The 26,958-nt window shown below is 46.4% G+C and overlaps 4 protein-coding genes and 2 non-coding genes across 11 annotated transcripts; 2 read left to right on the plus strand and 4 right to left on the minus strand.

Annotated features, from left to right (window-relative positions):
- Positions 1–930: 930 nt before the first annotated feature.
- Positions 931–4,621, minus strand: rpl24 (ribosomal protein L24). Its single transcript, XM_068572580.1, has 7 exons — positions 4,551–4,621; positions 4,197–4,266; positions 3,995–4,070; positions 3,232–3,342; positions 2,188–2,324; positions 1,700–1,763; positions 931–1,061 (listed from the first exon to the last, which is right to left on the minus strand). Exons 2-7 carry the CDS (start codon positions 4,199–4,201, stop codon positions 978–980), a joined length of 477 nt encoding a protein of 158 aa, XP_068428681.1. The 5' UTR covers positions 4,202–4,266; positions 4,551–4,621; the 3' UTR covers positions 931–977.
- Positions 1,210–1,390, minus strand: LOC137783387 (small nucleolar RNA SNORA23). Its single transcript, XR_011077332.1, has one exon. It is a non-coding gene; the product is annotated as a small nucleolar RNA SNORA23 (small nucleolar RNA).
- Positions 2,680–2,860, minus strand: LOC137783386 (small nucleolar RNA SNORA23). The gene has a single exon (XR_011077331.1). It is a non-coding gene; the product is annotated as a small nucleolar RNA SNORA23 (small nucleolar RNA).
- Positions 4,622–4,742: 121 nt separating the features above from the next.
- cep97 (centrosomal protein 97) lies at positions 4,743–9,568 on the plus strand. Its single transcript, XM_068573178.1, has 11 exons — positions 4,743–4,864; positions 5,643–5,785; positions 5,936–6,094; positions 6,180–6,281; positions 6,406–6,519; positions 6,612–6,778; positions 6,890–7,054; positions 7,190–7,362; positions 7,482–8,121; positions 8,231–8,306; positions 8,448–9,568. Exons 1-11 carry the CDS (start codon positions 4,828–4,830, stop codon positions 8,880–8,882), a joined length of 2,211 nt encoding a protein of 736 aa, XP_068429279.1. The 5' UTR covers positions 4,743–4,827; the 3' UTR covers positions 8,883–9,568.
- Positions 9,569–10,491: 923 nt separating this feature from the next.
- On the plus strand, positions 10,492–16,168 carry nxpe3 (neurexophilin and PC-esterase domain family, member 3). Of its 6 annotated transcripts, XM_068573184.1 has the most exons (6): positions 10,492–10,681; positions 12,264–12,447; positions 12,593–13,374; positions 13,525–13,595; positions 13,701–13,919; positions 14,016–16,168. In XM_068573184.1, the coding sequence occupies exons 2-6, from the start codon at positions 12,355–12,357 to the stop codon at positions 14,567–14,569; spliced, it is 1,719 nt and encodes a 572-aa protein (XP_068429285.1). In that variant the 5' UTR covers positions 10,492–10,681; positions 12,264–12,354; the 3' UTR covers positions 14,570–16,168. The 6 variants fall into 6 exon arrangements, with proteins under 6 accessions (XP_068429285.1, XP_068429283.1, XP_068429284.1 ...); XM_068573182.1 differs by having other exon boundaries at positions 13,525–13,919; XM_068573183.1 differs by having other exon boundaries at positions 13,701–16,168.
- me3 (malic enzyme 3, NADP(+)-dependent, mitochondrial) lies at positions 15,804–26,326 on the minus strand. The gene is made up of 15 exons (XM_068573185.1): positions 26,191–26,326; positions 25,593–25,810; positions 22,806–22,939; positions 22,347–22,496; positions 21,874–21,949; positions 21,625–21,786; positions 21,374–21,477; positions 20,713–20,822; positions 19,806–19,903; positions 19,566–19,679; positions 19,384–19,489; positions 18,440–18,582; positions 17,937–18,110; positions 17,684–17,782; positions 15,804–17,138 (listed from the first exon to the last, which is right to left on the minus strand). The coding sequence occupies exons 2-15, from the start codon at positions 25,803–25,805 to the stop codon at positions 16,977–16,979; spliced, it is 1,845 nt and encodes a 614-aa protein (XP_068429286.1). The 5' UTR covers positions 25,806–25,810; positions 26,191–26,326; the 3' UTR covers positions 15,804–16,976.
- Positions 26,327–26,958: the final 632 nt, after the last annotated feature.

Consider the following 26,958-nt stretch of genomic DNA (forward strand, 5'->3'; position numbering starts at 1 on the left):
GGTGTAGCAAAGCCGTACCTCATGCACTAATCTCCAAAAACATGAACGTCCTGGATGTGTAGAACGTGGTTTCAAGGAATGTTAAGTTAAGGATTTCATCACATTAGTCTTTATTTACTTATTTATAATTAGATTGATTACATTTTATTTCTTCCATTTTACTGGCTTTAATCTGTGTGAGAGCGAATCATAATGTATTAATCACTTGATTAAATCATTCATGTTAAAACTGTAAAGATGCTGTTATTTTGATTTTTAAGGAAAACTGAAACCAATGACACATTTAACATGTGCAGCTTTTTATTGAGTCAAAGCTAACACTGACATGCTAACAGCGCTAATGATCAAAATCCTGCTGTTGAATGCTTCTGTTACAAGTGTTTATTTTGTGTGTAAGAATATCATCGACACGTTCCCAACATAATTTAAGTGTTGTAATCCCATGAATATTTTAGCAATAATTGTCATCACTTTAGTATTTCTTGATCTACTGACTGAACAAATGGCACTTTGATGGTCGTCATTATGGCTCTGTGGCTGAGCGATTCTAATAAATCCTGTTTAACACCACATTGAGTACGACGTCTCAGGTTACCACAAAGTGACGCTTCCACACAGATCCTTTACTCCTCACGGTAAACATTTGGTCCTCTGCAGAGCAAGTTCCTGACCAGTGGAGAGAAGTCTCCACTGACTGGCCTTTCTCAGATGAAACACTGGAAACTTAACGTTCAGAGTCCCAGTCTCTGACTGTATGGCGAGTGCCGGCTCACTGGGACACTTTTAAAAGTTAGTTTTAAATAACACCTGAGCCTTTTCTGTAAGCCATTTTTATGTAGTAAAATGTACTTCAACTGTTGACGCATTAACAACACTGAGCATGGGCGTTACACAGGTTTCAGTCTGGTTATAAAATACAAACAACAAATATGGTGGTTAAGCAAAAATGTTTTATTCACAACACTGAAGGGTCAGATTTAGCGCTTTCCACCAACACGAGGAGCGTTGACCTTCATGGGCTTAGAGATCTTCGCTTGCTTCTGTGTCGTCTTAGCCGAAGCCTGCAGGAAGAGAGCAATAAATACTTTTACTATTTTATCAGTTATACAACCGACTGACATTGATAATCCAATGAAAACAGACGTGCTGCAACATAAACGTCCATGGAGCAAAGCTCCTCAGCAGTGTAGAGTTTAGTGTCTGTATGTAGCATGTAGGAGAATTTGGAGGCTGGCCAATGGTGAGATGTCGATAACGACGTCAAGGACCAGTACTATGATCTCCAGTTAGTCTGTGGCTGCAGGTGAGGAGTGAGCACTGCTGCCCAGCCTGCAAAACACAGTCAGGCAACAGCACATAACACAGACTAACACTGTGCACACCGTCCACCCGCAGCCAAACTAATACACGTGTACACGAGTGGGAACTTGTATTTAATAGTTTCAATACTAACGACGACCCATCAAAAGGGTTTTGTGAACCAGTTCCCTGTCTGCCATAATGGCCACTGCCATGTGAGCAGTGCATTTACACCCTGGTAAAAGTCCTGAAACAAACAGTTTCATAGTTTTGACAGCAGTTATGAGAAACATAATAAGCACACATTTGAAAATAAAGGGCATTTTAGTGTCTATGACACGGGTTATTTTAAAAACATAATTTTACATGAAACAATCTCACTACTTGAGTAAAGTCTTACCTTTGCACTTGGTGCTGAGGGCTTCTTGGTTGCCTGCTTGGCCTTTTTGACCTCCTTGGCAGCTCTGAGAGAGAAAAAGAGACACTGTGAGTATGGATTTTTATATTGATGCAAATGTTTATTAAACTTCCACAGCCCTGATTTATTTGCACGTTTGACTTAAGTTACTACACCTGAAATATATTTAGGGTTATGTACCTTGGTGTGTGTGTGTGTGTGTGTGTGTGTGTGTGTGTGTGTGTGTGTATGTATAAATAAAGGATACAGTACATGCGTTTTCTCTTTATATGACCATTTTTCTTAACAGGTTTGAGGCTAGTTATTTCCTGAACATCGTTGTATTCGTGTTAAAATGAATCCAGCAGAGCTCTTCAGTGTGAAACCTAAACATCACTACAGTTTAGTACATGCTACGGCACAGAGCCAAGCAAGAGAGCCAATGTTGGGATATTCCATATAACCGTCAGAATTGAAACTTCAGTCCTCACCTGATGGCCTGCTCCCTCTGGGCCTTACGGACCTCTGGCTTCTGGTTCCTCTTGGCCATGATCTCAGCCAGGGAGGCCCCAGTGATGGCCCTCTGGAATTTCACTGCACGACGAGTACGCTTCTTTGCCACCTCTTCCTATTGTAGCACAATAAACAATACACATCAGCAATATGTTCAGCAACATCACAACCTTCAAACATCTGTAATAAATTGAGAACTATAAACATTTTTTCATCAAGAAAAATGCTGCACGATACGCCCATCCCCAGGTATCTTCTCCACCACCTGTCTCCTCTACCCCATCTAACCAGACTACAATAATACTGCTGATACAAGTTGTCACACATTCTACTAAAAAGAAAAAATGTGCCTTGAGTTGCATTTTAAATCAAATTGTGCCCTGCAATATCCCTCAAATCCTGGTATTTTACAATTGAGTTGTAATGAAATCAGAGTGCACATCATACAGTTACAGCTGAAAAGCACAGTAGCATGTAGGAGAATTTGGAGGCTGGCCAATGGTGAGATGTCGATAACGACGTCAAGGACCAGTACTATGATCTCCAGTTAGTCTGTGGCTGCAAGTGTGGAGTGAGCACTGCTGCCCAGCCTGCAAAACACAGTCAGGCAACAGCACATAACACAGACTAACACTGTGCACACCGTCCACCCGCAGCCAAACTAATACACGTGTACACGAGTAGGATCTTGTAATTAATAGTCTCAATACTAGTGCAGACCTATCAATAGGGTTTGTGATCAGTTCTCCATCTGTCATAAAGGCCACTATGATATCATGTTAGCAGTCTAAAAGTGCTGAAACAAAAACAGTTTCATAGTTTTGAAAACAGTTATAAGCACATTAAAAAAAAGAGACTCAAACCTGCAGCAGACGATGACAGAACAACACATTGTACTTTAAAAGCAGATACTGGCTGCTTTACACCACAGTACACAACATAAGACACAGTACACAACATAAGACACAGTACACAACATAAGACAGTACATAACATAAGATACAGTACGGCCTGCTACTTACAGACTGGCCCTTCTTGTGCTTGCGTCTGTACAGCACAGTCCAGTTGATCTGTCTGGGGTTCCTCTTGGCCAGGAAGGCAGACTCACATTTGGCGTTCAAAAACTGGAACACCTATTAAAGACAGGAAGTTTCATCCGGATTACAAAATCGCAAAACCCCTTTATGTTGGACATTGATGTGTTTACTCAACTTTATAATGTGCAGTAAATTGAAATAGACAACTATGGATCATTTTCATTTAGGAACATCCTGGGCAGGTGTATCTCTTGCATCTACAAATTGTGACTTGTGAATTTTAGCAGAAAGTGTGTATATACCATCTTTCCCCATAGTGGGCATTGTTATTGGCACGTTGGGGTCGTACATAAAGCATTACATGCTGAGACCAGTAAATAACATTGTGTTTAAGTAGTAAATATACAACTAATGGCTCTTAGTGAAGCAATTTTCTCAACATACATTTTAAAGAGAACCATGAAGGTCTTTCTGCTTATCTGACTCTAGTTAAATATAAAACTATTCAATGTTACAACACCAGTGCAACAACCAACCTGGTTGCCAACTTGTGTCTTTATCGCTAGCAGCTAATGTTAGCATGTTTCAGAGGTCTATGGAGACGCAATCCAGGGACCATTGCTTATGATACGGACACCGATAACAGACGACACAGACAACAAAAACAACTATGTAATCCGGTAAATTGTGCTTTACATCGTATCTACAGACAGAGCAGCTGGAAACCGGAGTCGGGTCGAGTGGTTACCTTTCCGTCTATCCTGGCGTATCGGCGGCCATGGCCGGGATATATTTTATACCCGCTGAAACTGCACAACTCGACCCTGGAAACGACAAATAGAAGGCATCACTAAAAGAAGAAGATACACGTTCACTTTTAATGCCGATAACATCGTAATAATGTTAATGTAAGCGTGGAGATGGCCTTTGATAGTATTCTGTACACTCACTTCATGATGGCTACGAGAGGGCACAAAACCGGAAAGAAAGATGACGGAAGCGGAAACGGAATTCGGAGACCTGAAATGCATATTTATTAACTAATAAACAGTAAATATTTTTTCCGGTCACTTGTCCGACTGGTTTTATTAATCATCTAAGCTTAACATAGACATACTTTACATTAAAGTTTAATGAAATTATACGTTGCCAAAAAATCACAAGGGGACGTCACAAAACGACGGTTGCCTACTAAGTGTAACAGCGGGAAAACAATACTTTACTTTCTGGTTTAGTAATATAACATAATATATAATAAAGAGGAGAATCAAGCATACAAACGAATGAAAGGAAACAATACTTACTAGCACATCTAGGTGTTTTTGTCGTTATCTTATCGGCTAGTTTATTTCTTTCTTTCTTTACGACACGCTGGTTGGCGGTAAGAAATGGCAATAGTTGTAGTTTTTTGAAGCCACACAGACGCCACTCTTTAATGAGCGAGGCATCCCATTGGAACTACATATCCCGGAACTTCCTTGGTTTAACCGTTTGACAAGCGACATACGCGTCTCGTCTTTGAGACCACGGTCGGCAGCAAGCTAGTAACGTTAGGTATTAACCAGGTACCGAGGCGACAGGATGGGGGTTTCAGATTTACAATTCGATACAAATGCTGGTAAGTGGTACAGTTTAGTTCAACTGTAGTCATTGGCAGTGTGATTATGATCAGAATCGACATTTCTATGATTACTAGATAGCTAATGTGAGCTAGCATGCATCACTTCAAAGTGCTGCTTTTGGCAAACGGTATTAACATTAATATGTCAGAGGATGCAGATAAAAACATCATGTGTCAGTCCACTGCGGACTAACGTAAAGAATATCTATGAAGCAAGATTCAACCCCTCATGGTCAGACCCACTCATTGATTGTTGTGTTGATGTCCTGTAGGTTGTCTGGCTGATATTAACCTGAGTTAGTGAGAGACTTGGGTTATAATGAGTCGATTAAGCCATGTTCTTTTGTTGTTTGGCAGATATTTGCATGTTTCCACAGAAGTAACGTTAGCTTTACCTACTTTCAACACAGACGTGGTCGCTTTCTCCTCCTCTTGTCTTCTCTACTACTCTTTTATTCATTTACTTTGATGGTTCAGTGTTATTCTTTAACAAAGTTAGATGACTTGCAGATAGAGACTAAAACAAAACCCCCAGTTTATAAAACAGGCTTTCTGTTAATTATTTGAAGTTTCAAGCAACCTAACTCAAGGTAACCTTGATCACAGTAAACTGACCTTTTCTACATGAACTTAACGGAGTGTGTGCCACAGCAGGTGTGTATTGTCCGTGTGCTCAGCTGCTTTACACTATTGTGTGATATGTAGCCATGGTTGTTGGCATTTGTAGAAGTGGTTCTTCAGTCTGTTTAATCTCCATCTTCTTTGCTCCCAAAAGGACCCGTGGTGGATCTTTCAGCCCGGGGTATGCAGAAACTGGATCAGAGTTTCAACTGCTCTGAAGACACACACACTCTAATCCTGGACCGAAACCACATAATGAAACTGGACCACCTGGAAAGGAGCCCAGGCCTTAAGCAGGTAATTAAACCCACTGAACTATTTGCTCGGCTTTCCCCTCTCTTTTTTACAGGCTTATAGCGTAGTCACTGATTACTTTGTGCCAAAATACCAGTTCATCTTCTTGATTCAGTGCCTTACGTCTTGTAATCTGTGCCTTCTACCCCTCAGCTATCTGTAGCCGGTAACCGTCTGGTGAGAATGATGGGTGTGTCTCGGTTAACTGAGTTGACCGTCCTCAATCTCCCAAATAACAGTATTGGATACATTGAGGGGCTCAGAGATCTGCCACACCTCAAATGGCTCAACCTGTCTGGGAACAACATTAAGGTGAGGAGAGGAGAGACTATCACCTACTTAACTGATATTATATCTCTTTTTTTAATACATTAACAGACTTTAAACTCCTTCACAGGTCATTGAGCAACTCAACAACTGTGTTTCCCTTCAACACCTGGATCTGTCAGACAATAACATATCTTCCATTGGTGATGTGACTAAACTGGTGGCATTAAAGGTGAGCGCCGGAGCCTCTGAGGTCAAAAGTAAGCCTAAACAAAAAGATGACTCTTTAATAATGGACAGTTTTTGTGTGCGATTTATCTTATCTAACTTTATTGGATATTCTGCCAATTTTGCAGACGCTGTTACTCCATGGAAACAGCATTACAACACTTCGTACTGTTCCTGCTCACCTGCCGGCCAACTTATCCATCCTCTCCCTGGCAGAAAATGAGATACGAGATCTTAATGAAGTAATTATCTTCATTCTCTGACTTTATACAGCAGCCCTGATCTCCATTTAGTTTTATAGATGCTAATTATTACTGACCAACTTATTCCGTAGGCATCATACCTGTCTCCTCTCCATGAACTGGAGCAGCTGTCCATTATGAGCAACCCGTGTGTTATGGCAACACCCTCATTGCCGGGTTTTGATTACCGGCCGTATGTCATGAGTTGGTGTCTGAGCCTGAAGGTTCTGGATGGATATGTCGTGTCACAAAAAGAAGGGTGTGTACATTTTGTATAAGGTTCCAAACTACTTGTGCAGTTAATTAATGCAGGAATACAATTAAAGTGTTCAAATCTTTTATTTATTGTGTGTAATTGTCACAATTACAGCCTCAAAGCCGAGTGGCTCTACAGTCAGGGGAAAGGACGTTTATACCGACCGGGTCAGCACGCTCAGCTGGTTCAGTACCTGGCCACAGTTTGCCCTCTGACGTCCTCGCCAGCCCTGGAGACGGCAGAAGACGCCAAACTGGAGAAGATCCTGAGCAAGCAGAGGTATCCATCTGAATTTGTCAACACCACAGAGACTCCAAAGACTTTCATCCAATACTCACTTATGGACATGAAGTCCCTTTAAGTAGGAAATATGTACTGTAATGACTTCATGTTTTTGTGCTGACATTTTTTCAGGTTTCACCAAAGGCAGCTGTTAGAGGAGACTCAACAAGGCTTTCCCAGCCCTGCTCGTCCCACTCAGCTGGACGTGGAGAGGCACAGTCCCTCACATCCGGCCCCACAGGGGGGCGCCAGAGAGCTGACCAGTGCCCCGCCGCCGCCTGCTGCTCCGCCGGCCCAGGAGAAGGGTAAGAGTCTCTCTGTGCGGCAGTTCTGCTGCATATGTATTTATTGTTTCTCTTCACAAATAGTTTTTGTTGTCACAACTTTAAGTGCTTAACGGTTTGCCGTGCTTACTTTGGTCCAGAGCCAGTCGTGCAGTTCAACACCTGGACGAGCTGTGACTCCTCTCGCACGCCGGTGGTTCGCAGCCCGAGGCTTGGAGGGGAGCAGCTCTATCTGGAAGACGTTCAGACGGATGAGGAGAAACTCAACGGCAGCATGCTTTCCTCAGAGTCCACCTTTCTTCCCTTCACATCTAAGCTGGAGCTGCAAACAACCCACTCTGACAGCGAGGACGAGACCCAGACATTTGAACTTGATTCCCTGGCTCCGAAGCGGCCAGCACAGCCTAAAAAGAACAACACAAACAAGACACATCAGCCACCCCCAGTGGATCAGCGACAGAGGGGTCTTGTAGAGGAAGTTATTTCTGGTGCAACAGATGGACCGATGGGCGTCAGAGATGGCACGCCTCACAATGATCCGGGAACATCCTCTGACTTTGGTAATGCAGAGATGAAAGTAGCTCACGAGCAGGAAGAAGTTGCTGTGTGTGCTGGTAAATCAAGTGTGATGGAAGCAGACGTGGCGGCGGTGAGGATACAGTCATGGTGGAGGGGACAGCACACGCGCTGGTGTCACCCCGTGGCCAAAGAGGTGCGCAGTGAAATCCGCCTGCGCAGGATGCAAGACCACATCCTCTCCCTGTCCGGACAGTTGGGCAGGTGTGTGACCGACATTGTGTGTGTTCTGTTGTTGGTTTGAGAATGTTGCACTTTAACACAGGTTACACATGGTCGTGGGCTTTTATATAAGTATTTGTTCGTGCTACAGGGTTCAGCAGCAGTATGAAGAAGAGCGGTTACAAAGGCTGGTTCAGGAGGAAGCTGTGAAGTTTCTGTGGAAACAGGTCAGTGGGCAGCATCGCTGTCGTGGCTCGTTAAAATAGCTTTCCAGCGATGATGCACCTGATAATTGTCTGCTGATGGCTTTGCAGCGTCCCACATGGCTGCCTTGATAGTTGAACACGTTGCCTGTGTCCTCCTTGTAGCTCCAGTCCATGCAGCAGTGGCAGCAGTCTGTGGAGCGGCAGCTGGCTCGCATCACCCCGGCTCAGATCTCAGCTGCTGGACTCTGCGTGGCGGTGCCGCCCGTTGCATCCGGCACCACAAACCCAGCCGCCACAGACCTCTCCTTCCCAGACTCTGGCTTCCAGTCGACGAGTGAGCAGCAGGCGGCGCAGGAGGACAGTTTCCTGAGCAGCGGGACAACAGACTCTCTGAAGACAGTGCGAGCCCTCAGCCCCGCTCAGGGCGGCGTGGACAGTGCAGACTGCAGCCTGCTGGAGCAGTACCTCTCCTCGGTCCAGCAGAGGGAAGAGGAGGCTGAGGAGGGGATGAGTGACAGAACAGAAACAGAACAGTTCTCCTCTCCAGCATCACCCAGCAAAACAAGGCAGTCCAGCTCTCCTCTTCAGAAGACATAAGACAACCAACCAGAAGTGCAAAGAAAGGAGCGACGCGCCTCCGGCTCTGACCGAGCGTCTCCACCCGACTACTGACCGCCAGACATCTCCTCTGGACTCTGATCTTCAACAGCACTTAGTTTCACTTGTTTATGAAGACTGATCCCAGCACACTACTGTGAATGTAACTCACTATAACTCAGCTCTATAAAGTTCTTCTGTTATTTAACAATATCCTCTGTGTAACAGCAATGATCGTGATGCAGCTTCAGAACGTATTAGTATCCTGAAAGCAATCAGTTATGGTGCAAGTAGGTTGCGCCCTCTACTGGTTAAAAGACCAGGTATTGTATATCTGCTTCTCTTTATCAACATCCACTGTATTAAATACATGTGATCAACCACAATTAATCTGATTAGATGTTGATGTGAGGAACGCAGTGCACTTATATAATCTATGAAACAACAAGCTTCCTATCAATCAATCACATGTAAAAGATGTTTTATACCTTCAGTTTCGACTTTAGATCACATCAGAATATCTTGTAGCATCTTTAGCTTGAAAGAATGTAAATAAATGTATAACTATTATTTTACAATTATTGTTAATTGTTTATTTTCATGTTGAAGTAATGATTGATTACACCTGTGCTTTTCATCCTATGACCAGTGTGCAGGTGTGGTCAGATTAGTATTATTGAGTTAACATGCCACAGTTTGAAAATATTAAAGTTAAGTTCTGCATTCAAAAGTTCACTTGAGTATTAACAACATAATGTAGGAGACGTAACGTGTGTACTATTGTTATTATGGTCATTATTAATGCACTGACATGTAAATGGTACAAAGTTGTAGCTCATTTGAACAATTAGTATAATCTGTAACAATGGGTCATATTTCTTATGCATTTTATTGCTGAAATGTAGTGAATTAGAGGTATAATTACAATTAGATGTATACAGAGGCTTAAATGGAAATACTCAAGTCATGTGTAAGTACCTCAAACCTGTATTCAAGTACAGTACATAGTCATGTCACCAGGTATATATATATATATATATATATATGTATATATATATATGTATATATATATATATATATATATATATATATATATATATATATATATATATATATGTATATATATATATACATATATATATATATACATGTATATACATATATATGTATATATATATATATATATATATATGTATATATATATATATATATATATATGTATATATATATATATATATATATATATGTATATATATATATATATATATATATATATATGTATATATATATATATATATGTATATATATATATATATATATATATATGTATATATATATATATATATATGTATATATATATATATATATATATATATATGTATATATATATATATATGTATATATGTATATATATGTATATATATATATATATATATATATGTATATATGTATATATATGTATATATGTATAATGTATATGTGTGTGTACACACACATTATTTGTTCTTAAATTGTTCACACTAACCGGTACACAAGCGATTGGCATGACGTCATTGGTTGTTTTTCCGGTCTATAATAAGCTCTTGTTCGGGGTGACGCGTCGCGCTGGCCGCCAGGGGGCGCAGCGGGGCCGCAGCCGAGAGACCCAGCCCGCTGCTGTTTACCTCCCGTCAGGATGAAGCCGGGCTCGTAGTAACCAGGACGCCGTCTCTCCGGCTCTCACCAGCCGCGGCCGCCCCTCGTCCCCCGGCCAGCCTCGTGTCCCGCGGTCCGGTCCGGCACCATGCGCGTCCGTCGAGGTGAGTGGGGGCGTCGCGCCGGCTACAGCGCCTGCGTCCCCGGTAATAACGTTACCTAACGCGGGTGCGATGCTGTGGATGATGTTACATGCGTGTCGGAATTTCCATACATGTAAAACAAAATGAACATGGGCCGTTTTGTTCTCGCGGTGTCTTTGTTGTGGCCGCTGCAGGCTCCACATGGAGCAGCTGACCGAGAACATGATGTCTCAAGATGGAAGATTCACCCAACAGGAGATCCGGAGGCTCGTTCAGGGCTTTCAGTGCATTTAAAACATGCATATAAAAAGCATTGGGCCCTGCATGCGAGTTTGAACTCATATCCATGTAAACGTGGACGTGAGCTTCTGCACAGTAACCTCGATGTGGACGCAGCCGATCAATCGATAGGCGAACGACAGAAAGTTAACACGTTATTTAATACAGAAATGCCCTAAATTCACTGGTTCCAGTGTTTCAAGCTTGTGACTTGACACACTGGCAAAGTATTGATGAAATGATTGATCCACGTGCTCTCAGAGGGGCAGCCAGGTGTTATTTATAGTCATCATCTCCCTCTGGCCTCCCTGTGGGTGTCCTCCTGCCTCTGGTTGTCTTTTCCCTTCTGGGTTCCCTTCCCATTTATTTTGGGTGGTTCATGCAGTCAGCAGCCTGGTTCTTCTTCTTCTTCTTCTTCTTCTTCTTCTTCTTCAGCCTGGTACATCATTTCCACTTGTCAAGCAAAGCGTCATGTCCTCCAGGAGGAGGAGTTCCTGCAGGTCAGTTTTGCAGGCTTTACGCCGTATGAAGCCACTTCACCAGCAGAACGAGGTCAGCCTGTACATCACAGGTGCTGCTGACTCCCAAAGGTAGAAGCTCCATCAGAGGTCACTGAATACATGTTACAGTTAAGTGGTAATGAGGTCAAAACAGGTTAAAGTCTCTCTGTGGAGGAGCTGATGTCACCAACCAACATGGTGCTTGGAGGCCGCTCATATAACTGCCGACTCAAAAGCAGGTGAACGGTGACTGGAGCAGGTGAGGTGTTGAAGTGTGGAAGAACATCCACCTGGTGCTGGAGGAAGAGAGCCGTCACCGCCGGCTCTTCTCCAACAGCCCAACTTCACATGGCTGACCGGGCAGGACAGGAAGTGGCAAACGAGTGTTGTTGCTCAACTGTAGCGAAGTAGATACAGCAGATACGAGAGGCTGAAAACAGGAAGTAACCTGGCTGCGCATCACGAGATGGAGACAGGAAACAAAAATGATCAGAATGAACCGGCTCCAGCGATCAGTTGATTCCTGCAGATATAAGTCAAGATGCGCAGAGGAGGAAAGCGTAGCAAAGTGTTGTACGTTGGGAGGTTGGACGACACCAGCTGAGTGTGTGTGGAGTCTCCTCTCAGCTCTTAAATGCTGCTCACACACACGTGTGTGAGTGATAACACTCGTTATGTATAATTACAGTGACACACGTGAGCTTTGCCTCGTCAGCAGAATGAAGCCTCAGACAACCCAGAGGTGGAAGGACAATATGTGTTTCTTTATTACCAGGAATAGAAGAAGTACTAGTTTCCTGTTTCTTCGTCCTTCTCATTGACAGCTGTCAGTCCGTCTGCAGTCGCTGACGACAAAATGAAAAACGGAGCGACAACATAACCGGGCCTGATCATGGGAGACGGACGGAGGTCACCATGTGCAGATATCTGTCCAAATACGCCCTCGTCTTCCTCTTCCTGGCCCTGTCTGGCCTCATTTTCCTGCTACACAACATCCACACTGTGGAGGTGAGAAGTTTTTACTTTAAAGGGAATGGATGTACCAGATTTGGAGGTCAAAGGTCGAGGTCTCTTTGACCTCACGAATCCCATTTCACACGGTTAATCCGCCGGCGGCCTCGTCTCCTCCTGACTCTCCTCCCTTTGTCTTCAGAACTGGAACTGCCACACCATCTCCGCCCTCTATCAGCTCCAGAGCCGGATCCAGTCGTCCTTCGTGGGCGTGAATCTCCCCACCTTCCATCACAACCGCACCTTCTGCGCCCACCTGGGTCAGAAGCCTTTCCCCGAAGATGAACTGGAGGAGCGCTACCTGCTGGACTCCATCGCCTGGCCCGTGCCTCCGCCGGGCTCCAGACCCGCCGCCCTGCGGCAGACCAGTGACCCGGTGCACAGCCTGTTCGCCATCCTGCCCGTGAAGGGGCAGCGGGAGTGGCACCTGGGCGACGAGCTGGAGGCCCTGGTCCAGATGCACGACTTCCAGGGCCGGCCCAAGCACTACGGGGGGGACTTCCTGTTGGCCCGGCTGCACTCCCCGGAGCTGGGAGCGGGCGTGGCAGGTAAAGTGCTGGACCACAGGAATGGCTTCTACTCCGCCGTGTTCCCGCTGGTGTGGGAGGGGTCTGCGCAGGTGGAGATCACGCTGGTGCACTCCAGCGAGGCCGTCGCCGTGCTGCGGCGGCTGAGGGAGGAGCGACCGGACCGAGTGTTCTTCAAGAGTCTGTTCCGCCTGGGCTTCCTGTCGGAAACCACCATGTGCAACATGTGCCTGCCCTCCGACCAGCAGCCTCTGTGCAACTACACAGACCTGTACACGGGGGAGCCCTGGTACTGCTACAAGCCCAAGATGCTCAGCTGTGACACCCGGATCAACCACGCTAAAGGAGGCTACCTGAAGCACCTCGTGAGCAACAAGGAAGCGCTGCTCTTCCAGAGGTTTGTACGGCTGCAGGTGGTGATGTGTATTTGTGTTGTCTGTTCAGAGAACGATAACTTCCTCCTTCGGTGTCTGGAAGCTGAGCTGTTTCTTCATGGTCTCCAGACTTCATTGTTTTAGCGCTGATCAATCTGTCCCTTTTGTCTCAGCGGCGTGAACATTAAAGTTCACATTCACGCTTCAGGACCCGACAGGATCCACGTGCTGCCTCCCAGGAAAGGTACGCTCCGCCTGCAGAGGAACGTCTGGTTTGTTTTCATGTCACATGCGTTGGTTCATCCCATTAACTTTGATTTTGTCTGCAACATGTCTTGCTTTGCATCAGAGCTAGAGGTAGAAAACAGCAGTGTAAACCCAGAGCCTAGTAAGCTAGCAACGTCTGGATATTTCTACGAGGACTCTTGGAGGCCATTAAGTGGCGTTGCAATGCGCCAGTTCAATGAATCCTCTGCCGTCACTTATTGTTTGAAGAACAAGGTGATCCACATGTACGGAGACTCCACCGTCAGGCAGTGGTTCGAGTACCTCGTTGCTTTAGTTCCAGGTGAGCGGTTTGTCTTTTTGTCTGGTCTTTCAGTTTCTAACTCTGCGCTTGTGTGTGTTTCTCATTGCAACGTCAACGTTTTCCCTCCTCCCTCAGGATTGAAGGAGTTCAACCTGCACAGTCCTAAAAACGTCGGGCCTTTCATGGCGGTGGACAGCAGCCACAACATCCTCTTGAAGTACCGCTGCCACGGCCCGCCCATCCGCTTCTCCACCGTGCAGGCCAGCGAGCTGCGCTACGTTTCCAACGAGCTGGACGGGCTCTCCGGCGGGCCCGACACCGTCGTGGTCCTCAGCATCTGGGCCCATTTCAGCACCTTCCCCGTGGAGGTGTACATCCGGCGGCTGCGTCACATCCGGCGCTCGCTGGTGAGACTTCTGGACCGCGCGCCGGGCACCGTCATCGTGATCCGATCGGGAAACCTGCAGGCGCTGGACCAGGAGGTCAGCCTGTTCAACAGCGACTGGTTCTCCCTGCAGCTGGACGAGGTGCTGCGGTCCATGTTCAAGGGCCTGGACGTGCTGCTGGTGGACGCCTGGCAGATGAGTCTGGCTCACAGCCTTCCTCACGCGCTCCACCCGCCTCAAGTCATCGTGAAGAACATGGTGGACATGCTCCTGTCCCATGTCTGCCCAGAGAAGACAAAGTGACTGATGGAGGAGAGGAACAAGGAAACAGGAGTTATGTGTGAATCCATCCAGATAAACGTGTTCCCCAAAGCTACACACCTTTAAATACTTCACTCTTCCTTCTTTCACCCTTTGATCCAGAAGATGCCAAAGACGCTGGCAGAGCGATCGTCCCCTTTACCAAAGTGTTTCGTTGGTGTGTGGAGAGCTTTTCTTTCAAGGGGTTCATGTTTGGAGTCTGTGTGGAGTTTGAACTGTAAACATGTTTGTTTGTTAGTTTTGCCAAAGCTGAAGACTTCGTGGTTCTTAAGTTGAAGTTATGAATGTTTTCTCTTGCTCTGACTATCTGCAAACTGTACATGAAGTAGTGTTGAAGCTCATCTATACACGCGTCCAAATGGTTTATAGATCAATGTTGAATCACGAACACCTTATGACAGATTAGTAAAACCAGCTTCAGTTAAAGTACTTTCATCATTTCTTTAAAGACAAAACATGAAACTCTTTAATAACCATATTCAAGCTTTTTGAGGATCGTCTGTTGAGCTTTTATATCTTTGATTAATTCCTGGTGACGTCTCTGACACAGAGCATCCTTCTGTTGATTCTTTACTCACGTCTCCATCGTCAGCTCTATTGTACAAATACATAACTTTCTAAATGTTCCATTATAATCATGAATGTTAGCTAGAGGACTGAGTCTCGTGCTCGTCAGAGAACAACGTGCCTATTTCATATCTGATTCCTATAAACTTCGTCAGGACGTGTCAGAGCAGCGTTGCCATCATGTTTTTGCTCAAATCTGTGAGTCAAATGTGTGCGAGTGCTTTTCTAACAGCTCATGACGGGATTTCATCACCTCATTGTTCCAGCGAGAGGTGAGATCCAGTGAAGGGTTTGAGAAGCAGCTGCACGACATCACTGTGTAATAGATCTGTCACCATGTGGGGTGTTAATCCAGATTATAAGGTGATATCTGATGCCTTCAGTGCTACAATAAACTGATCCGTCACGGCAGCGTGAGCGTCGCTCATTAGTCTCAGTCGCTCCGGCTCATGAGGAATTCTTTGTTCTGGTCATTTAATTATTTCTGCTCCCAACAGAATAATCTTGTGAAGATGAAAAGAAACCGGGCGAACAGGCCGGATCCTGCAGCTCATCCATCCCATAATACCTCATAAACAGAGCTGACAGGTCACGAGCACATCACAAGGTTCAGTAACGACACTGAAGAGATGATCACATGACGCTCGTGTTGGTTTGACATTTTTATTTAAAAAGCTTCGTGTTCCCTTGAAGACGTAAAATCTGCCGGTACTGAAGCGAGCAGTCTCACGTCCTCTAGAAGTAGAATAGACCAGGGGTGTCAAACACACGGCCCGCGGGCCGGATCCGGCCCGCCAGGGGGTTCATCCAAAAAACAAAAAAAAACATTGCTTTGTTTGTTTTTAAAGAACAAAATCAGCAGAGCTGGGATTCAAACCTCTGACCCTCTGCTTGAAAGACAGACATGCAAACCATTGATCCACAGTCACAACTGATGTGAGCGCCGATATTATTGTGTTATAGTCGTTAAACATGGATGACGTCATGAAAGTGGCGTCACACAGCGAGGGAACCTGCAGAGAGCTGACGTCTGAATGTTTGCTCTCTATGTTTCTAATTGTTGAAAGACCTTAAAATAGAGTTTATCATCTAAAAACCTTCACCAGTGATTCACACAGAGAAACATGGTTGTTAATTCTGCGTTATCATGCTGTGACTTCCCTGGTGAGATCAGAATGGGCAGCATGTGCGTCACCAACGAGTTTGACGCCCCTGGTTTACACGAGTTCATCAGTAACTTTGGCAAAAACACAACAGGAAGAGAGCTCTGTACAAAACGGAGAGAAAAGACACGGTTGTATACAAAAACATCCTGACGGTGACACTCGACGCCTCTTCACACACTCACATGTGTGTGTGCAGCCAGACGAGCGTCTCTTTGTCTCTACGAGACTTTAAACCTCGTAACAGAACCAGGGTCCAGAACGTGAGCAGCGACCCCGAGGACGCAGGAAGAGGCTCCAGAGCTTCAGCGCCGTCGCGTCTGAAGCGTCATAAGAGTCCTCTGTGGGGACGAGAGGCGGCGTTGTGCGTTACTGTGAACACGGCGTGTGGTTTAATCCGCCGGCTAAAGACGACGTCATCTTACAGGACGAGCGAGCGGACGGAGCGCCGCTGAAGCTGCAAAGTTACAGAGGGCACACTTAAGATATGCGGTTTATAAACGTGGATGTACAATATTTCACTCAGTCGGGACTGAAACCAGCTTCAGGGAAGTGAAACCAACACGTTCAGCCCAGAAAGAGGAAACAACTCACTAAGATGTAGAAAAGAAAGAGGGAAACGCAGAGAAAGCAAACGGGCAAAGGCAGCAGCGAGCTGCTCACACGTCCTGCACGCTCATGGCGTCCTGCGGCCAGCTGTACGTGTCCATGCTGAAGGAGTCGTAGTCCGGACTGTAGATGTGCGACAGCACGAACGCCTCCTTGTCTTTGGGCTCCGGATACACGGACGCCATGTTGTGTTGGTACGCATAGTTCACAATCTGGAGGAGGAGGTCATTTTATTAATATTCATTCTGAGGACATGAGGAACAAAAGATGAAACGTGCTGGATTATTAACCGTTAGTGGAACTGATTTACAATAAAAGGTGATGTCATACCTCAGTGGACCAATCAGGATCAAACAACTGAATCACAATCTCGTGTCAATCAGATCACAGTGAAGATTCACTGAGTTTATGAGTATTAAGCGCTTAATAAATAATGTATTCATGAATATTGAGTTTTTATTTTCCTCACAGACTTTGTTGCCAAACACAATAAATAGAATTTCTTAAAAATATGAATCAGTTTTTGCAGACGCTTAATTAATTAATACAAATCTATTCCTGAGAACGTTTTGAACCATAACCTCACATCAACACTTCACAATAAAAATAAAATAAACTCCTCCAGGAAACTAACTCCATCCTGAGACGTCTGACTTTTATTCTCCGTAAACATGTCTACTTCTTCCTTGGTAAATAAACTACTCTGCCGCCGTGTGAACTCTTCCCTCTGGTGAGGAAGCACAGGGACACGACTGACCTTCACGGCGATCTTGAAGGACACCTCTCTGATGGTGTTGAGAGGAGGATAGAGCCGGCCCTCGGCCAGGTGCTCCTCCGTCACCATGGTGGCGATCGCCTGAAGCAGAAAGACAAGAAATACTAAAGAAGACGGAAAAGCTTTAACTTCCTGGTTGGCTGAAGCGTTCCCTTCAGGGACGCGTACGCAGTGAGACGCTTGTTTTTCATTCAGAACGTCCTCATGAGTAAACGTTAACAGGTGAAGACTTCACCTCCGCCGTGGTGAGGAAGATGTCGTCGGTGATGTGGCGCACGCCGCAGGCGATGACGCCCAGCGCCACGCCGGGGAAGACGTAGGCGTTGTTGCCCTGACCGGGGAAGAAGGTGCGTCCGTCAGCCAGAGTCACGGCGTCAAACGGACTGCCGCTGGCGAAGATACCTCGACCCTGAGAGGAGGAAGAGGAGGAGGAGGAGGAGAGGAAACCACAGAGACAACAGAAATATGTTCCTGGTTCGTTTGAGATAAATTGTGGATTTATTTGATGCTGATGTGAACGTGTGCAGCCGTCCTGCAGCCAACAGGAAGTGAGCGTCTGCACCAAGATGCTCTGACAAGGACAGCTGTAGTTACACCAGCTCAGCATGAAGACCACACGTAGCTTCATCATGTGATCGGTTCATTGGTTCAACACCAGTTCCCACATGAAGGACAGCTGGAACGGAGAGCAGAGCTTCTCTGAAACACAGACAAGACAAACAGGAGTAGCAGACGGACCTCTGTGAGCTGGTAGCACTGCTCCGCCGTGCACTCGGCCTTGCTGGTGGGATTACTCAGAGCAAAGATGATCGGCCGCTCGTTGAAGGCCGCCATGTCTCTGATGATGCTCTCAGTGAACGCTCCGGCGATGGCGGCCACTCCTTCAGGGAGGGGAGGGGCAAGAACAACGACTTAAAGGACTCCAGAGACAAATAGATGATTATTATGAATAAAAGATGACAGACCACACGGGTCAATTACTGTATAATTAATACCTCCAAATTGTAGCTTTTCAACCTACGGATTGGTTTCTACTTTAAATAATTGTCTTGTAATTTCTTCATTTATTTTAAAACACAGAAGATGTGTTTTGATTAAAAGTCAGAGAATATCACACATGCAGTATTTTAATTCAGACACGAACGTTTGCTTCAAAGTCTTTACAGAGTTAGTCGATTTGTAGGAAACGAGCGAGAAGTTATTGTGCCGACAGGAAGTCACCTTGCAGAGGTTTCTCTGTTTTCCCACAACTGTTAACCGTAAATGGATGAAACAAAATGAGTTACAAAGTTTTATTTCAACACCATAAAAACCAGCAGACTCACAGGTGACTCACAGGTGACTCACAGTGGACTCACAGTGGACTCACAGGTGACTCACAGGTGGACTCACAGTGGACTCACAGGTGACTCACAGGTGGACTCACAGGTGACTCACAGTGGACTCACAGGTGACTCACAGTGGACTCACAGGTGACTCACAGGTGACTCACAGGTGACTCACAGGTGACTCACAGTGGACTCACAGGTGACTCACAGGTGACTCACAGGTGACTCACAGGTGACTCACAGGTGGACTCACAGGTGGACTCACAGGTGGACTCACAGTGGACTCACAGTGGACTCACAGTGGACTCACAGGTGACTCACAGGTGACTCACAGGTGACTCACAGGTGACTCACCTACGATGGCCGTGGGCTTGATGGTGTGCACCACCTCCTCCAGCGTCGGGATGTGCTGGTGGTCGTGAGCGAACTCCTCCTTCTCGTGGTTGAGGTTTCCTCGTCCCTGAAGAGGAGGGCAGGTGTTTGCAGAGTGACACACAGCAGGTCTCTGGCAACGCAAAGCAGGTGACAGGCCTTACCTTCACGATGAGGCCTTTTGAGTCCACCATCCAGATCCTCTTGGCCGCTTCCTCCCGGCTCACTCCCTCCTTGGCCATGGCCATCATGAGCAGGTGAGCGATGCCCAGAGCGGCCTGAGAAGAAACAGGAACACTGAAGGAAGAGCACGAGTCTCCGTCGAGCTGAGCTGGTTTAAATGTGCCAGCCGGTGGAGAAGATGTGTCACGGGTTACAGTTCAGATCATCAGATGTTCGCTCACCTCGCCCGCGCCCTGGAACACCACCGTGTGGTCCAGCAGCGAGTTCTTGGTGATCTTCAGCGCGGCTAAGATGCCGGCAACGGCGACCGAGGCCGTGCCTGAAGAGAAGAAGAGAACACTTCAAACAGCAGTTCAGTTTGTGATACTTCAAGGTTTGGAAATGATCTTCACCAGTTGTGACCCGTGAAGATTATATTATATTATTATATTTCACCTCAGGAGCTTCAAACTCCTCTTGAGATCTCCCTCGAGGCTCAAACCGTTCAACATGTGCATGAACAGATTGAAATGTGCACAACATGACCAGAAGAATGTGAAATTCAGAAACGGAAAGCTGATTTTATGTGTTTGTCTGTGTGGATTAAAGATTTAATGGCCTCATGACTGCAGTGTTCACTGCCTCTTGCAGCAGCAGTTTCACACGGTGTGTGTTTTCTTGTGCTTTAGTCACAGCAGTGAGGGTGCAGTGACCAGAGGACTCCAGTAGGGGAGCAAGCGTCTCTTCCCTCTGCACTAAATACACACATGTCATTGAAAGCTTTTCCTCTGAGCGTCTTCAAGCAAAAACCATTCAGGTGTTTGTAAAAGCTTTAAGAAATGAAACTCTGTGCTGAACAGAAAGCTTGTCGTCTTTCTAAAGATTCATTCTGCTTTAAAAATGTGTTAACAAAACGAGTCGACGAGGCTCATCCAGTCTGAAGAGTGAACAGATTGTAAAACCTGGTGAGATAAAGTTCATCTTATGTTCTGTGTGTTTTCTCTCTGAGAATCGGACATTTCTGGGATGTTGTTCTTGGAATGGTTAGATGGTAAAAAGGTGTCTATTTTTTCTATTTTAACACAATAAGTACATCAATATAGTGCGTATAGAGCTGCAGTGTGGCGCCGGCTGTGAGTGTTTAAGCACCCTGGATGTCGTCGTTGAAGGTGCAGAATCGGTTCCTGTATTTGTTGAGGATGCGGAAAGCGTTCCTGTTGGCGAAATCCTCAAACTGAATGAGGCAGCTCATCCCGTACCTGCAGAGCGACAGAGAGACAGAGTCAGACATCAGGAGCCAGACATCAGGAGTCAGACATCAGGAGTCAGACATCAGGAGTCAGACATCAGGAGCCAGACATCAGGAGTCAGACATCAGGAGCCAGACATCAGGAGTCAGACATCAGGAGTCAGACATCAGGAGTCAGACATCAGACATCAGGAGTCAGACATCAGGAGTCAGACATCAGGAGTCAGACATCAGGAGTCAGACATCAGGAGTCAGACATCAGGAGTCAGACATCAGGAGTCAGACATCAGACATCAGGAGTCAGACATCAGGAGTCAGACATCAGGAGTCAGACATCAGACATCAGGAGTCCGACATCAGGAGTCAGACATCAGGAGTCAGACATCAGGAGTCAGACATCAGGAGTCAGACATCAGGAGTCAGACATCAGGAGTCAGACATCAGGAGTCAGACATCAGGAGTCAGACATCAGGAGTCAGACATCAGGAGTCAGACATCAGGAGTCAGACATCAGACATCAGGAGTCGCTCTCCCGCTCAGTTCATGCATGTTTCTGCTCACTTGTCCGTCACCGCCTGCATGAACTCGTCCACCAGGTCGTCGTACTCCTTCCCTCTGACTCTCTTGTGCTTCAGTCCGATGTACAGGGGATCGTCTAGAAGCGTCTGGACCAAAGATATCAGTCAATCAATCAGCTGATGAGACAAGCTTTCCTTCCTGTTCCATGACTGAACTCCTGTGATGGAGTAACAGCTGATAAGAGGCGAGCGGCGGCTGATGGAAACCTCCCTGCAGCCGGTGGTCAAACACACCTGGTTGTCGGTGCCGACGTCCAGCAGCACGGGGAGGCACTGCTGCGGCTGCACGCCGCCGCACGCCGTGTAGAGCGCCAGCTTCCCCACAGGGATGCCCATGCCGTACGTGCCCAGGTCGCCCAGCCCGAGGATCCGCTCGCCGTCCGTCACCACCACGGCCTGCAGAGACACACGGCATGTACCACGCATCGAGCATGAGCAGCTGTGAGTGTGTGTGTGTGTGTGTGTGTGTGTGTGTGTGTGTACCTTTATGTCTTCCTCGGGCCAGGAGTTGAGCATGGTGGCGATGTGTCCTCTGTCGTGGATGGTGATGAACAATCCTCTGTGAACGAGCAGGTTTCAATCAGGCAGCAGTACTGACGCCATGACGCACGTTTTTATCAATAAATATATTATTATTTTGTTCTCTGTACAACTGAAGTTTACCCATCCTTTAGGTTTTAATTAGTTTTAGTGTACAACTGAGACACATCTGAATAAAAGAGTAAAAACTGACAAAATAATGTTTATTAAAGAAATAATGATTTAATCTCTTTGTCTTTACCGACAAAAACATTCAGATTAAACCCGACGTCCCGCTGTGTTCTGAGTGATGGACTCAAACCAGTTCAACGTCTCCAGACTGTGACGGAGACGTTGACACGAGAAAGTCCTTCATAGAGAAGTTAGACCAGATGACAGGATGAAACGGGAGCTGAACATGTGGCGCCTGGTCTCACCGCGGCCGCCTGAAGGCGTGGCCGTACTGCTGGCAGGCCAGGCCCACCGTGGGAGTGTACACGATGGGCATGAACTCCTCGATGTCAGAGGTCAGCAAGCGGTAGAAGAGCTTCTCGTTCCTGTCCTGCAGCGTCATCAGCAGGATGTACCTGAGACGGAGAGACGACGTTCAGTTTATTAGCATCCTGATCTCTGATCTGTGTCCATTTAACCGAGTAAAACACGTCTGCATGAACCTCAGTGATAGACGACGAGCACATGACATGAGTCTTACTGGATGTCGCCTCACAAGTCCTTCATGTTAAGTTAATAAACATTTAATCATATGACGACAGCAGAGAACAGCTGGGATCCAGACGAGCTGAAGGAGGTTTGGCCTCTGCAGCTGTGTTCATGAACAGCAGCTCATGTGTTGTGTTGTGTTGTGTTGTGTTGTGACGGTCATGGTGGTCCCTCACTTGTCCAGAGGATTGGAGCGCGTCTCGTAGCTCTTCATGACGCGCAGCACCTGCACGTCCTGCGACAGGAAGCAGGGGGGCAGCAGGCCGTGGATGCCGAGCTGCAGCCGCTCCTCCAAGGTGAAGGCCATGCCCTGCCACGAGGAAGCACAGCGGTTACACAACAGGGAGAGGCCCACTGCAGAAGAAGAAGCAGTGACTCATGCCTCAGGCCTCCCAGAATGAGGTCGCTTGTGACTCACACAAACACACACTGGTCTTTTTCATCTTTTATCCGATTTACTTCAGTCGCCCATTTTTAGTTGGATGGAAACAGTGAGAGTAAAAAGTTTTGGTGACTTTAAGCGGGAGACAAGCAGCAGAGCTTTTATTCTGGCCGGCAGCCTGGCGCCCCTCGGCCTTCTGGGTATGGAGCTCCTCCGTCTCCACGCTGGCATTCTTCCCAAAGAGCGATTGGAGGAGAGTGTGAGGTTTAATCTATTTATTCTGTCCAATAGTGCGAGAGCCTGAGCTCACTCCCCCGTCGGGTTCACGTCTCTCCTCTCAGAGGAACGCTGACCTACATGGGTTGTGTTGTCGTATTGTGGGTCTGTGGAAGTACTTCAACACAACTATTCATGCTGGAGTGGATTAGATATCTAGTTGATAATAGTTCATCTTAATCTTACAATCATCACATCTACAGTTGTTCCACAACCTTCCATCTTTCCATGGAGGAGTATTAAAGTATTTAAAGAACCGGCTGAACACGGTTCTGTACGAGCAGCCGTCTGCAGGCCAAAGATCTTCCAGATGTTATGAATGAAACCAGAGACTCTGACTCAACAAACCAGAGAGAGAACCTCGGTCTGCACACAAACTCTCAAACGAGTCACAAACATCACTGGAAATCTTTTCACATGTAAATGCATTGAACGAGTGTGTGGCCGAGACGTCAAAGAGAAAGTCACAGATTAACAGAGATTAACTCGTTAGAGACGGAGGTCAAGTAAAGCCGTGAAGACGACACCGCAAACCAGGAGCTACTACACACTACAGGAGAGACTGTGTGTGTGTGGGGAAGGTTTAAACTGCTTAGCCGTGGTAACAACGCCAAACTAACCCGTATCATGAATTACTATGAGGTTATAACACAATAATAATAATAATAACATCCATATGGTCACACGTGTTGCATTGAGGTGGTTATGACCTGCTCGTCATTAGGGAGCTCTGTGCGATCAGTTTGTCAGGTTTGCAGAAAGAAAGATGAAGTGAAGACGTCTCCATGAACACAGCTGATGGAGCCAGTGGAGCGACTGGCTGTCAACTGGGATGAAACCAGCACTGTGATGGTGATCTGAGGACCCCCGAGACACAAACTAACATTGACTTATTAAAAGTGTATTTTTCTCTCAGTGTGGCCACAACTTGCTGAGTGTTTCTGCTGAATTGACCTGCGAGGACGTGAATGCTGACGAGGCGTCAGGAACTGTAACTTCCCATCAGCAGTGAACTCAGCACATCCGGCTGCATCTTTCCTGCTGCAGCGAGCAGAAGGAAAGAAAAAGTATTTCCAGTTTCCAGCGCCTGAGGTTTACAGAGAAGCGTGGATGAGTCACTCGCTGGCTTGTTCCAGACGAGCTCTCCATGGCCGCCTCTCTGGAAAAACTTCTCTTGTTGTTTTTATAAGTCCTTGTGACTGCACGCTGCAAAATCCTGGATACTGTTCTGAGCACTGCAATTACTACACGCGTGGATACACAATTAAAAAGTTCTGACCATCGTCAAAAGCGATAATTGTTATTCATATTTTCTATGTTTAATTAAGACAGACCGAAAGCAAACAGAGACTTTCACAGTGCCAACTATCTCACTTAGCAGCTCTGTGTTCATCCACTCCTGTGCGCTCACACAGTCATGTTACATGCTGGGAGTGACATCATGTCATCTGCATGTCTCTGTACCTCACAACATGCTAGGAGTGACATCATGTCATCTGCATGTCTCTGTACCTTACAACATGCTAGGAGTGACATCATGTCATCTGCATGTCTCTGTACCTTACAACATGCTAGGAGTGACATCATGTCATCTGCATGTCTCTGTACCTCACAACATGCTAGGAGTGACATCATGTCATCTGTAGAGTCGTGTGAACACAGGCTCAGCAAAGGCTTTACATAAAGCTGCACATTTGTATAACTTTATGCTTTAGGACACATTTCATACTGTGAACACGAGCATGTTGAGTGTTATAGTTCTTCAATGCATTCATCGAGGGTTTTTCTCAGGTGTTTTTTTACGTTTCCCTCAGACCTGAGGCGGTGCTGTCCTCACACAAACCAGCATCAGTGTTGTCCTTCGTGAGGAGGAGGAGGTGTCGCAGCTCAGAGGCCTTCAGAGATGCTGATATAAATAAGTTGTGATGACAGGTCACACATCATATATATGACAAACATGAGGACAAGAGGCCCAATGTTATGCTGAGTGTTCTCTAAGCTAAAATACCAACAACGCACTAAAAGTCAATTGTATCTGATATTCTTTTTTTCCTGACAATAAACTGAACATGTTGGTCAGAGTCTGACAAAACAAGACATTTGAATATGTCACTGAGGCATTTTTCATGATTTGCTTGTAGATCAAAAGACTAATGAATAAATGTAAATCAGTGAACATGAACATGTTGAGATCTATTCAGCTGTTTTTCAATGTTCACATCCAAACCAGCACCCTGACATCCGCCCCGCAGTGTGTGTTCAGGCTCGTGCGGGTCACCAGGCCTCCGTGTGCAGGTGTGTTCACCTTGTTCAGGTGAGGGTTCCTGGTGATGTCGTAGCCGCGCTTCTTGGTGCTGACGCTGCCCTTGCGGCTCGTCCCGGAGTGGCAGACCCGCGCCGCCTGGAGAGAGGCCCTGCCTGCGGGCACCGGGTGACCCGCGGGCCCGAACAGCCTCACCCCGCCCGCCGCCGCCGAGCGCCGGAGGCACAGCGCGGCTCTTCCCGGGAGCGAGTTCATGCTGCCTGCGGACAAACACGCGGGGGGTCGGTCACATTCAGCTGCTGGGACGACGGACACCTTCCGGTTGGGAAGACAGAGCTAGAAGCGCCGCACACACCGGGAACAGAGCAGTTCCTGCTGCGAGTGAAGCGAGCCACAGCGCTGTGCTCAGGTGTCATTCATCCTGTCACGTCATGACAATACATACATACAACACAAAGAGTACATGGTGGCGGTGCAGGCGGTGTTTTAATTGTGTTCGTATTTAACTACAACCTGCGTGAGCTCAGCTAGCTGCTATTAGCTCAGCTGCTACATTGGAAAAGGAGTGTTTCTCTATGGGACAATCCGCGCACATGCGAATGCTAAGCTAGCGGGTGGCTAACATTCAGCTCGTCTGTACCTGAAAACGGAGAGGTGCTGCGGGACGTCCGGCTTCAATCTTCAGACACTGAGCGTGTCTCTGGCCGGTGGGTGCGGTGGCTGTGTTGTTATCAGTGGAGGTTGTGCGGGATGAAAAGCTAACAGCTGATCCAGGATCCTCTGACATGGAGGAGCTCGCGTCCCCGCTGCAGCAGCCAATCAGACGGCAGCATGGCCCAAGCCCCGCCCCTCTCGGTAAACGTCTCCTATTCACTCAAAATGCAATATAATCTTTGAATGCATTATTTCAAATAACATATCTTTGTTATCGTGATTACTATCATACACAACTGCCGCTGTTTAAGTGGCTTGATTATGTTTTATAACAAACACTGCTTTGGAACAAGAGGACATGTTTCATCTTTTCGTGGACAGAGACCCTGAACTCACCACAGTGCTCTCTGCACATCTCTGCATCAACATCTGTTCCCTCTGCTGGCTGCTTTTCTTCTTCCAGTCCTGTCTGGTTCAACCAGTTATGATTTCTCAGATCAAACAAGATGCCATTGCAAGTTCTTGCAAGTGTTCTGTGAACCGCTATTTGTTGTTACTAATGATAATGTATGAGAGTCACAGGAGTCCATATTATAACAATCTAGATGTGATAATAAAACATATCCCTGAGACAGAGTGGGTGAGAACTCACCACTTTATTTATTTATTGATTCAGTGTGGCATTTCATAACTTTATCATATCTTTCGGCTGTCATACCACCGCGTGGTTCAGAGTCTAGAGGAGCTGCCCACC

This window comes from Clinocottus analis, unplaced genomic scaffold (assembly GCF_023055335.1).
Source record: "Clinocottus analis isolate CAN_PGR_092001 unplaced genomic scaffold, fCliAna1.0.p SCAF_12, whole genome shotgun sequence".
NCBI lineage: Eukaryota > Metazoa > Chordata > Actinopteri > Perciformes > Cottidae > Clinocottus > Clinocottus analis.